The following is a 10440-nucleotide window of genomic DNA, read 5'->3' on the forward strand; positions in this document are numbered from 1 at the left end:
TGCTCACACCTACAATCCCAGCAGTTTTGGAGGTCATGGCGGGAGGACCACTTGAGGCCAGGAGTTTGAGGCCAGCCTCAGCAACATAGCATCTACATCTAATTTTTATTTTTTAAAGAAAAACAATAGAAGAGAAGGCTGATCTTAAGCTACAGGGTTTTTTTGTATGTTTGTTTGTTTTGGAGACAGAGCAAGACTCTGTCTCCCAGGCTGGAGTGCAGTGGTACAACCTCAGCTCCCTGCAACTTTCACCTCCGGGTTCAAGCGAATTCTCCTGCCTCAGCCTCCCAAGTAGCTGGGACTACAGGCACCCGCCTGTACATCCAACTAACTTTTGTAAAAATAGTAGAGACAAGGTTTCACCATGTTGGCCAGGTTGGTCTTGAACTCCTGACTTCAAGTGATCCACCCACCTCGGCCTCCCAAAGTGCTGGGATTACAGGCATGAGCTACTGCGCCCAGATACCAAGCTAGAGTTTTAAGGCAGGAAATGAGAGAAAGATAGTGAGAGAGGAAAACCTGGTGGTAAGAAAACTCTAAAGGTGGCCGGGTGTGGTGGCTCATGCCCGTGATGCCAGCAGGAGTTTGAGACCAGCCCGGCCAACATGGTGAAATCCTGTCTCTACTAAAAATACAAAAATTAGGCAGGCGTGGTGGTGCACGCCTGTAATCCCAGCTATTTGGGAGGCTCAGGCAGGAGAATCACTAGCAGAGATTGTGTCTCCTCACCCCCTCTCAAAAAAAAAAAAAAGGAAAGTTCCTGCAGCAGTTCAAGTTGTGAAAGGCAGGCACTCTGCCATGCAATTCTTTGTGATTTTTCTTTTTTATTTTTGGAGTCGGGGTCTGGTGCTGTCACCCAGACTGGGGTGCAGTGGTGTGGTCACAAGCTCAAGCGATCCTCTTGCCTTTCAAATTACTGGAATTATAAGCATGAGCCACCGCATCTGGCCAGTGCGACACAATTCTGTTTTTTTTTTTTTTTTTTTTTTTGAGATGGAATCTCGCTCTGTCACCCAGGCTGGAGTGCGGCCACGCGATCTTGGCTCACTGCAAGCTCCACCTGCTGGGTTCACGCCATTCCCCTGCCTCAGCCTCCTGAGAAGCTGGGACTACAGGCGCCCGCCACCATGCTCGGCTAATTTTTTGTATTTTTAGTAGAGATGGGGTTTCACTGTGTTAGCCAGGATGGTCTCAATCTCCTGACCTCATGATCTGCCCGCCTCGGCCTCCCAAAGTGCTGAAATTACAGGCGTGAGCCACCGCGCCCGGCCTGTGTGATGCAAGTCTGATGTCAACTCCCTGATGTTACCTGAAACGCCACAGGTTAAGGCCACCAGCCCCCAATAGGCTGCCCTCGCTTTAGAAGCAGCTGCAGGCTGCTAGCTATGTAGTAGTTCCCCTAGCCACCATGTTTGCCAGGCTGGTCTTGAACTCCTGACCTCATGATCACCCTGACTCAGCTTTTCTTTTGCTGGAATTACAGGTGTGAGCCACCGCACCCGGCTAACCACTGAGATTTAGAAGGCAGCCGAGTCCACTATACCACACCTCACCTGGTTTCTTCCTCTGTTGGGGCCCCTCGTGGCCACTGTTCTGTCACTTTTCGGTCCTATTTATTTAAATGGACAGTGAGCTGTTGGTCCTCCAGGCTCCAACACTTCTACCTTCAGCTTGTATTACAACAATACCAGCCTTTCAAGCTACTCCGGGTGACCCCAGAACTCATTTGAACTCAGAAGCCCACTCACTTTAGGGGACTCAGTGCCCCTGGTCAGCATGAAGTCGATGCAGAAGCATGACCTCCATCCCTAATCCCTCAAGAATGAGTGGAAGGTGTCAGCAGGAGGGTGGGGGTGCGGTTTGTAAATCTGTAACTGCATCAGACCAAATCTAGTTCAACTTTTTTTTTTTTTTTTTTTTGACGGAGTTCACTCGTCACCCAGGCTGGAGTGCAATGGCACGATCTCAGCTCACTGCAACCTCCACCTCCTAGGTTCAAGTGATTCTGCTGCCTCAGCCTCCCGAGTAGCTAGGATTACAAGGGTGCGCCACCGCGCCTGGCTAATATTTATATTTTTAGTAGAGACGGGTTTCACCATTTTGGCCAGGCTGGTCTTGAACTCCTGACCTCCACCTGCCTTGGCCTCCCAAAGTGCTGGGATTGCAGGCTTGAGTCACCGCACCCAGCTCAGTTCAACTTTTATGTAATGAAGTTGTTAGGTGGTTTTCAATTGCCATGGATCTGCAGTTTGAAGGTCATGTATCCTGCGCATGCCCAGGTTAACCAAGTGTGCCACCACGGAGTGGAACCTAAGAGCTCGGCCTGAAGAGCTGGGACCCATTTAAGAAACAAGACACCCCATGGCAGGAGCCAGGATCCAATCAGATTGAGTTTTGGTGTCACCCCATGGCAGGATCCAGTCAGATCACACCTCCCAGCATTACTTTATTGCAAGATCCAATCAAATCACACCTCATTACCCTATGCTTATAAAACCTGACATAGCCCCCAGCTGTGTAAGGGAGATTTGAGTATTTCCTCCTGTGTTCTTGCTAGCTGACTTACAAAAAAGTTTTTAAAAAAAGGCTGGGCGTGGTGGCTCATGCCTGTAATCCCAGCACTTTGGGAGGCTGAGGCAGGCAGATCACTTGAGGTCAGGGGTGCAAGACCAGCCTGGCCAACATGGTGAAACCCTATCTCTACTAAAAATACAAAAGTTAGCTGGGCGTGGTGACACACACCTATAATCCCAGCTACTTGGGAGGCTGAGGCAGGAGAATCACTTGAACCCAGGAGGTGGAGGTGGCAGTGAGCTGAGATCACACCACTGAACTCCAGCCTGGGAGACAGAGTGAGAAGACTCTGTCTAAAAAAAAAATGTTAAAATTAGCACCAAATGCTCTATAAGTAAAAAAAGTTTTTAGCTGCGTATGTTTACATAACTTTTTAGATTATAAAAAACACACATACAAAATGGAAAGGCACAAAGAAGAGAGCAAAAAGTGCATGAGATCTCACACCCAAGGATAACCACTGAGAACATGAAGTGCTGACTCTTCCAGCCTTTATACTATACACATTTAGGGCTGTTGTTTTGTTTTTATAAAACTGTAATCATATAATACAGATAGTTTTATAATCTGGTTTTTAAACACAACAATTACATAACATTTAGCTGTTTCATTTGCATTCAAATTCATAAGGGTTCCGGTAACTCATTTATCAGAAAACCAAGAGAAATATTCCCATGAAAATATAAGTACGTAAGGCCAGGCATGGTGGCTCATGCCTGTAACCCCAGCACTTTGAGAGGCCGAGGTGGGCGGATCACCTGAGGTCAGGAATTCGAGACCAGCCTGGCCAGCCTGGACAACATGGTGAAACTCTGCTAAAAATACAAAAATGAGCCGGGTGTGGTGGTGTGCGCCTGTAATCCCAGCTACTCAGAAGGCTGAGGCAGGAGAACCGCTTGAACTCGGGAGATGGAGGTTCAGTGAATCGAGATTGTGCCACTGCACCCCAGTCAGGGCGCCAAAGTGAGACTCCATCTCAAAAAAAGATAAAAATAAAAAATTATATATTTTCCAGACAGGGTCTTACTCTGTCTCCCAGTCTGAAATACAGTGGCACAATCATAGCTCACTGCAGCCTCAAGTTCCTGGGCTCAAGTGATCCTCCCACTTCAGCTTCCCAAGTAGCTGGAACTACAGGTGCATGCCACCATGCCCAGTCAATTTTTTTTTAACATAGTGAGGGTCTCACTATGTTGCCCAGTCCTAATAAACACTATGTGATGAAAACAAAAAAGTAAATCACCCTAAAGTTAAGTCTTTAATGTTAAGTCTTTAATGAGAAATGCAAATAAAGCATTTCTCAATAAATTATGGGAAGAGAATCAACTGAAGAATAAACATCTTTAGTAAATCTTTGGCTCACGTGCATTAACCAATACTCTTGAAAACCAGGATTAATTTACTGTACCTTCTTAACATTCCTTTGATATTCCTTATGGCGCACAGGTACCGTAGAAAATAACTGCTTCACGCTGACTGTGGTCCCTCTGGGGCAGGGGTAGGGGGTTTTCTGGATGATTTTCCCATTGTGATCAAACACCAGTTGAGTCCCAACCTTCGCCGATGCATGGCAGGTAGAAATGGTGACATTGCTGTGAGAGAATACCAGGCATGGTGTGTTCAGTGAGAGACCCATGATGTTGGGCACTGACTACGCTTTTCTTCACTTGCTTTTCTCTCAAAACTTTCTTAAAAAGCTGATGATCCCTCTGAGATAACCAAGATCTAAATGGTTGGGGAGTCATCACAAAATCTAAGGTTCGGCATCTAAAAGACAGTGAGACAGAGAGCACTAAACATGCTTTGTTTTGAAAAAAGCTTTGATTTCATTTTCAGGTTGAACTGTAAAACCATAAATGAATGATCTCAAGATTTATTTATTCACAAATAGAGATTTGTTTTGTTATTACTCTTTTTTGTTTGTTTGTTTGTTTGTTTTTGTTTTTTTTGAGACGGAGTCTTGCTCTGTCGCCCAGGCTGGAGTGCAGGGGCGCAATCTCGGCTCACTGCAAGCTCCGCCTCCCGGGTTCACGCCATTCTCCCGCCTCAGCCTCTCTGGGTAGCTGGGACTACAGGCGCCCGCCACCACGCCCGGCTAATTTTTTTTGTATTTTTAGTAGAGACGGGGTTTCACTGTGGTCTCGATCTCCTGACCTCGTGATCCGCCCGCCTCGGCCTCCCAAAGTGCTGGGATTACAAGCGTGAGCCACCGCGCCTGGCCACGTTATTACTCTTCAAACAACATTTTTAAAAATAATTTTTAAAAAGTTAAAAAAAATTTTTTTAAAGAATCCAAAAGATACTACAATTAAAATGTATATGTAGGGCAGGGTGCGGTGGCTCATGCCTGTAATTCCAGCACTTTGGGAGGCCGAGGAGGGCAGATCACTTGAGGCCAGGAGTTCCTGACCAGCCTGGGCAACATGGCAAAACCCCATCCCCACTAAAAATACAAAAATTAGCCAGGAGTGGTGGTGCACGCTATAGTCCCAGCTCTTCAGGAGGCTGAGGCACGAGAATCACTTGAACCTGGGAGGTAGAGATTGCAGTGAGCTGAGACTGTGCCACTGCACTCCAGCCTGGGGGACAGAGTGAGACACTGTCTAAAAAAAAAAATATATATATATATATATATATATATATATAAAATTATAAAAATTTAGTACCTGTGCTGTAACTAAATAGTGCTTTGGTGAAATGTTTCCCTAAAATTTGATAGTGAAAACCAATGGTAACTATCATTTATTATCTACATATTATGTTAAAATTGAGAAGTTACTGTTTTAATAAGGGTAACCATTTTTTTAACAATACTATTTGCTTCATTTCATTCATTTATTGCTCACATTTCAGAAGTACTATGACTTAGATTGGCAGTGAGACAAAACAGAATTCAGAAGCTAGAAGCTGAGATACTGAGATAGAAAATTGTAAATAATAACGATTCCAACTAATTTTCAGAGAGGTTTTTCTAAGGGGTCAAGTGAATGGATAAAAATATTGTTTCACCTCAGAGCACAAAGTGAGCTCAGAGCTTCCCCCGAAAACCGAAAGTTTCAACCTGAGTTAGGTCGGCAAACTCTTGAATCTTAGATGTGTGATGTTTCAGAGCTGAAAGAGAGTGTAAAGTAAGGACTAAGATATCTCAAGTGCTATAACAACGAATATACATGATATCTAGTAACTGGCTTTAAAAAACTGTTTTTGCGTTTCCCAAGACAGTTTTACTCAAAATTCTGAGACATGTGGCCCAATTATTTTATAATAGGATTAGAAAAAGTCAACTTACTTAAGCCTTCGAAGTTTTCTTCTTCTACCCTACATCCATTGTCTGAAACTTCAGTGAGATCCACTCCATAATCCTTAAGCTTTAGATCTAGAAAGTTTAAAATATTTACATAGTTATTAAAAACGGACCCATGCCATAAGTTTTTATATTGATATTATTTATAGCATATGCAAATTTAAGAGTCATAACTATACCTTTAGTTAAATGTACTAGTGTCATTTTGTATATTTCTTTTTTTTTTTTTTTTTTTTGAGACGGAGTCTCGCTCTCTCACCCAGGCTAGAGTGCAGTGGCGCAATCTCGGCTCACTGCAAGCTCCGCCTCCCGGGTTCACGCCATTCTCCTGCCTCAGCCTCTCCGAGTAGCTGGGACTACAGGCGCCCGCCACCAGGCCCGGCTAATTTTTTGTATTTTTAGTAGAGACGGGGTTTCACCGTGGTCTCGATCTCCTGACCTCGTGATCCACCCGCCTCGGCCTCCCAAAGTGCTGGGATTACAAGCGTGAGCCACCGCGCCCAGCCCATATTTCATTTTTATAAAGTCCTTTCTGGGTATTTACTAGCCCAGATTAAAAAGTTTAGCATTTTCTTTCTTTCCTCTTTTTTTTTTTCCTAGGCTAGTCAAGTGAAGCAGTTGGAGTGGAGACGGAACAAAAAATCTGTAACTGGTTGTGATCAAGTAGTGAGTAACACCGTTGCACTTTGACCAGCCTTTTCTTTTGAAAAAAATAATTTTAACATACCCAGTAAGGAGAACGGGGGCCGGGTCCAGTGGTTTATGCCTGTAATCCCAGCACTTTGGGAGGCCAAAGTGAGCAGACCACCTGAGGTCAGGAGTTCCAGACCAGCCTGACCAATGTGGAGAAACCCTGTCTCTACTAAAAATACAAAATTAGCTGGGCGTGGTGGTGCATGCCTGTAATCCCAGCTACTCATAAGGCTGAGGCAGGAGAATCGCTTGAACCCAGGAGGCGGAGGTTGTGGTGAGCCAAGATCGTGCCATTGCACTACAACCTGGGCAACAAGAGCAAAACTCCATCTCAAAAAAAAAAAAAAAAAAAAGAAAAGAGAACTGGTTCTGGAATCAGACTTCCTGGATCCTATTTTATTAGCTTTATAATCTCAAAAAAAGGAAACTTCCTGTTCCTTAATTTCCTCATCTGTAAAATGGAGATAATAAGTTCTATCTCACAAAGTTATTTGGCAGATTAATAATTTTTTATTTGTTTTAATTTTGTTATTTTCTTTTTCTTTTTTTTTTTTTTTTTTTTTTGAGATGGAGTTTTGCTCTTGTCACCAAAGCTGGAATGCAGTAGCATGATCTGATCTTGGCTCACTGCAACCTCCACCTCCAAGGTTCAAGCAATTCTCCTCCCTCAGCCTCCTGAGGAGCTCAGATGACAGCCATGCACCACTACATCTGGCTAATTTTTGTATTTTTAGTAGAGACAGGGTTTTACCATGTTGGTTAGGCTGGTCTCCAACTCCTGACCTCAAATGATCAGCACCCCCCCCAGCCTCCCAAAGTGCTGGGATTACAGATGTGAGCCACTACTCCAGGCCTATTTTATTTTATTTTTTTGAGACAGAGTCTTGCTCTGTCCCCAGGCTGGTGTGCAGTGGCATATCGGCTCACTGCAACCTCCGCCTCCCGGGTTCAAGCAATTCTCGTGCCTCAGCCTCCCAAGTAGCTGGGATTACAAGCTTCTGCCACCAGGTCTGGCTAATTTTTGTATTTTTAGTAGAGACAGAGTTTCACCATTTTGGACAGGCTGGTCTCGAACTCCTGACCTCAGGTATCCACCCACCTTGGCCTCCCAAAGTGCTGGGATTACAGGCGTGAGCCACCATGTCTGGCCTACTTTAGTTTTTAATAGAGACGAGGTCTCACCATCTTGGCCAGGTTGGTCTTGAACTCTTGGACTCAAGCAATCCCCCCAACCTCGGCCTCTCAAAGGGCTAGGATTACACGTGTGAGACACCATGCTCAGCTATCCTGCAAATTAAATGAGATATTTCTGTCTAATTCTTAGCATAACACCTTCCTGGCACACCATAAGAACACAATAAAAGCTGTTATTATTATTACTACCTAGCTAAGTACTAGGCACATAATAGGTGCTAACTTTAACTAAAAAATAATAATTTATTACTACATCAACACTTGATAGTCTTATTTCAATAACAAATGTTTCTTGACTACAACAACATTCACTGATCATTTCTTGTGGCTTAAAACTCTCCCAAACTTACCAATATTAGTGGCACCAGCATCCAGACTGTTTTCTACTAACTCCTTCACCTCAGTGCTTAGACTCAGTACCAGTGGCCCAGAGCAAATCTGATGGACTGACTTCCGACCAATAGGTTCGATGGCCTTAGCAGTTTCTGTACTAAAGAAATGTTATAAGAAACAAAGCAACTATTCAACTACATATTTTCATCCTGATTTTAACTGTGGGAAATGACTCAACACCGTAAATAGTTTATGAGTCTAATCTATTCATTTATTATATTAACAAATACATTTATTATATCCAGAAATAGAAATACTGTTTTACGATCCTTAAACATGTACCACAAATACTTCTGGATAGATACTTCAAATTCAACAGATCCTTACTATCTAATTATACTAGGATCCACATGGAGAAAACATACATTGTATCTCTCAAATTACCAAAATCTTTGGCAACGATGGTGTCTTCTTTCTTGAAAACTGAAAGCATGGCTGGGTGGGGTGGCTCATGCCTGTAATCCAGCACTTTGGGAGGCAGAGGCAGGCAGATCATTTGAGGTCAGGAGTTGGAGACCAGCCTGGCCAACATGGTGAAACTCTGTCTCTACTAAAAATACAAAAAATCAGGCCCACATAAACCCAGGTACTGGGCAGGCTGAGGCAGGAGAATCACTTAAACCCGGGAGGTGGAGGTTGCAGTGAGCTGAGATTGCAGCATTGCATTCCAGCCTGGGCAATGAGCAAAAAAACAAAATGAAAGCAACATAATCTCCCACAGAATTAGAAAAACCAACAGTATGCTGGAAAATACACAATGTTTAAGTCAAAATCATCTCAGAAATTGGGTACCAGTTACGTAACTATTCCTTATACACAGTTGCCTTTGATACCGTACTCCAAATTGAAGCTGCCAGCTGCTGTCTTAGCAAAGACCCTCAAAGTTCTTGCTGTACTACCTTTAAGAGTTTTTTAATGGTTTTATCTCCCCTTATTCCCTGCTCCAAGCCATCCTCCACTCTATCACCAGAGCTATTTTTGAAATCACAAATCTGGTCAAATAATTTTTCTGCTTAAAAATTTACTAGTGCCCTACTTCCTATTATATGAAATTTAAAATCTAGTCATCACTGGGCCCAAAACTACCTTCTTTTCAGAATCTCTCTAATCCTTTCCCTTTATCAAGTCCCCTACATTATCATTATTATTATTTATTATTATTATTATTTGAGAGTGCTCACCCTGTCACCCAGGTTAGAGTGCAATGGCATGATCTCAGCTCACTGCAGCCTCCGCCTCCCAGGTTCAAGTGATTCTCCTGTCTCAGCCTCCCAGGTAGCTGGGATTACAGGCGCCCACCATCACACCCAGCTAATTTTTGTGTTTTTAGTAGAGATGGGGTTTCACCATGTTGGCCAGGCTTGTCTTGAACTCCTGACCTCAGGTGATCCACCCGCCTTGGCCTCCCAAAGCGCTAGGATTACAGGAGTGAGCCACCGCAACCGGCCGTCCCCTATATAGTAGCACAGTGAACATCACAAGCTCTTTTCTTTTTTTTTTTTTTTTTTTTTTTGAGACGGAGTCTCGCCCTGTCGCCCAGGCTGGAGTGCAGTGGCACAATCTCGGCTCACTGCAAGCTCTGCCTCCCAGGTTCACGCCACTCTCCTGCCTCAGCCTCTCCGAGTAGCTGGGACTACAGGCGCCCGCCACCACGCCCGGCTAATTTTTTTTTTTTGTATTTTTAGTAGAGACAGGGTTTCACCGTGGTCTCGATCTCCTGACCTCGTGATCCGCCCACCTCGGCTTCCCAAAGTGCTGGGATTACAAGCGTGAGCCACCGCGCCTGGCCCACAAGCTCTTTTAGACACTACAGTGCATAAGCAGGTCTCTCTCTAAACTGCTCTCCTCTTCCTCCTTTGCCCAACCAATGTCTGCTCATCCAAAGAATGTATCCCGTGTGTTCATTAACTTAGCAATTTCCAGTAAACAGGTTAATTGACAACTTGTTAAGAGAAAGCAGGAAATCTCCATGAAAAATTAATCACTGGGTATTTCCTACAGCATTTAACACATCGTAGGCCTTCAATAAACCCTTGTGAAATGAACAAACCTCTTTACTCTTCATTCTACCTTGCTAAGAATCTCACCTAAGTCTGTCTACCATGTGAAACTGCAGATGACCTCACAGAAAATGGAAAGAAGTATCTCTAAAAATAAGTTTATTTGGCAACACACTATAGGCTACAGGTCCACTTCTGATTTTTTTTTTTTTTTGAGACGTTGTCTTGCTGTGTCACCCAGGCCGGACTGCAGTGGCGCGATCTCAGCTCACTGCAACTTCC

The 10440-nt window shown here is 44.0% G+C and overlaps 1 protein-coding gene across 1 annotated transcript; it reads right to left on the bottom strand.

Annotated features, from left to right (window-relative positions):
* Positions 1–3048: 3048 nt before the first annotated feature.
* On the bottom strand, positions 3049–9443 carry LOC116464773 (putative postmeiotic segregation increased 2-like protein 1; the record flags this gene model as incomplete). Its single annotated transcript, XM_058435167.1, is given in 6 exon segments — positions 3049–4166; positions 5584–5617; positions 5620–5685; positions 5864–5950; positions 8116–8255; positions 9340–9443. Coding segments are annotated over 6 exon segments (624 nt in total), but the record flags the coding sequence as incomplete, so codon positions are not given.
* Between the last annotated feature and the right edge of the window lie 997 nt (positions 9444–10440).

The sequence above is a fragment of the Hylobates moloch genome, unplaced genomic scaffold, assembly GCF_009828535.3.
Source record: "Hylobates moloch isolate HMO894 unplaced genomic scaffold, HMol_V3 SCAFFOLD_1650, whole genome shotgun sequence".
Taxonomy (NCBI): Eukaryota; Metazoa; Chordata; class Mammalia; order Primates; family Hylobatidae; genus Hylobates; species Hylobates moloch.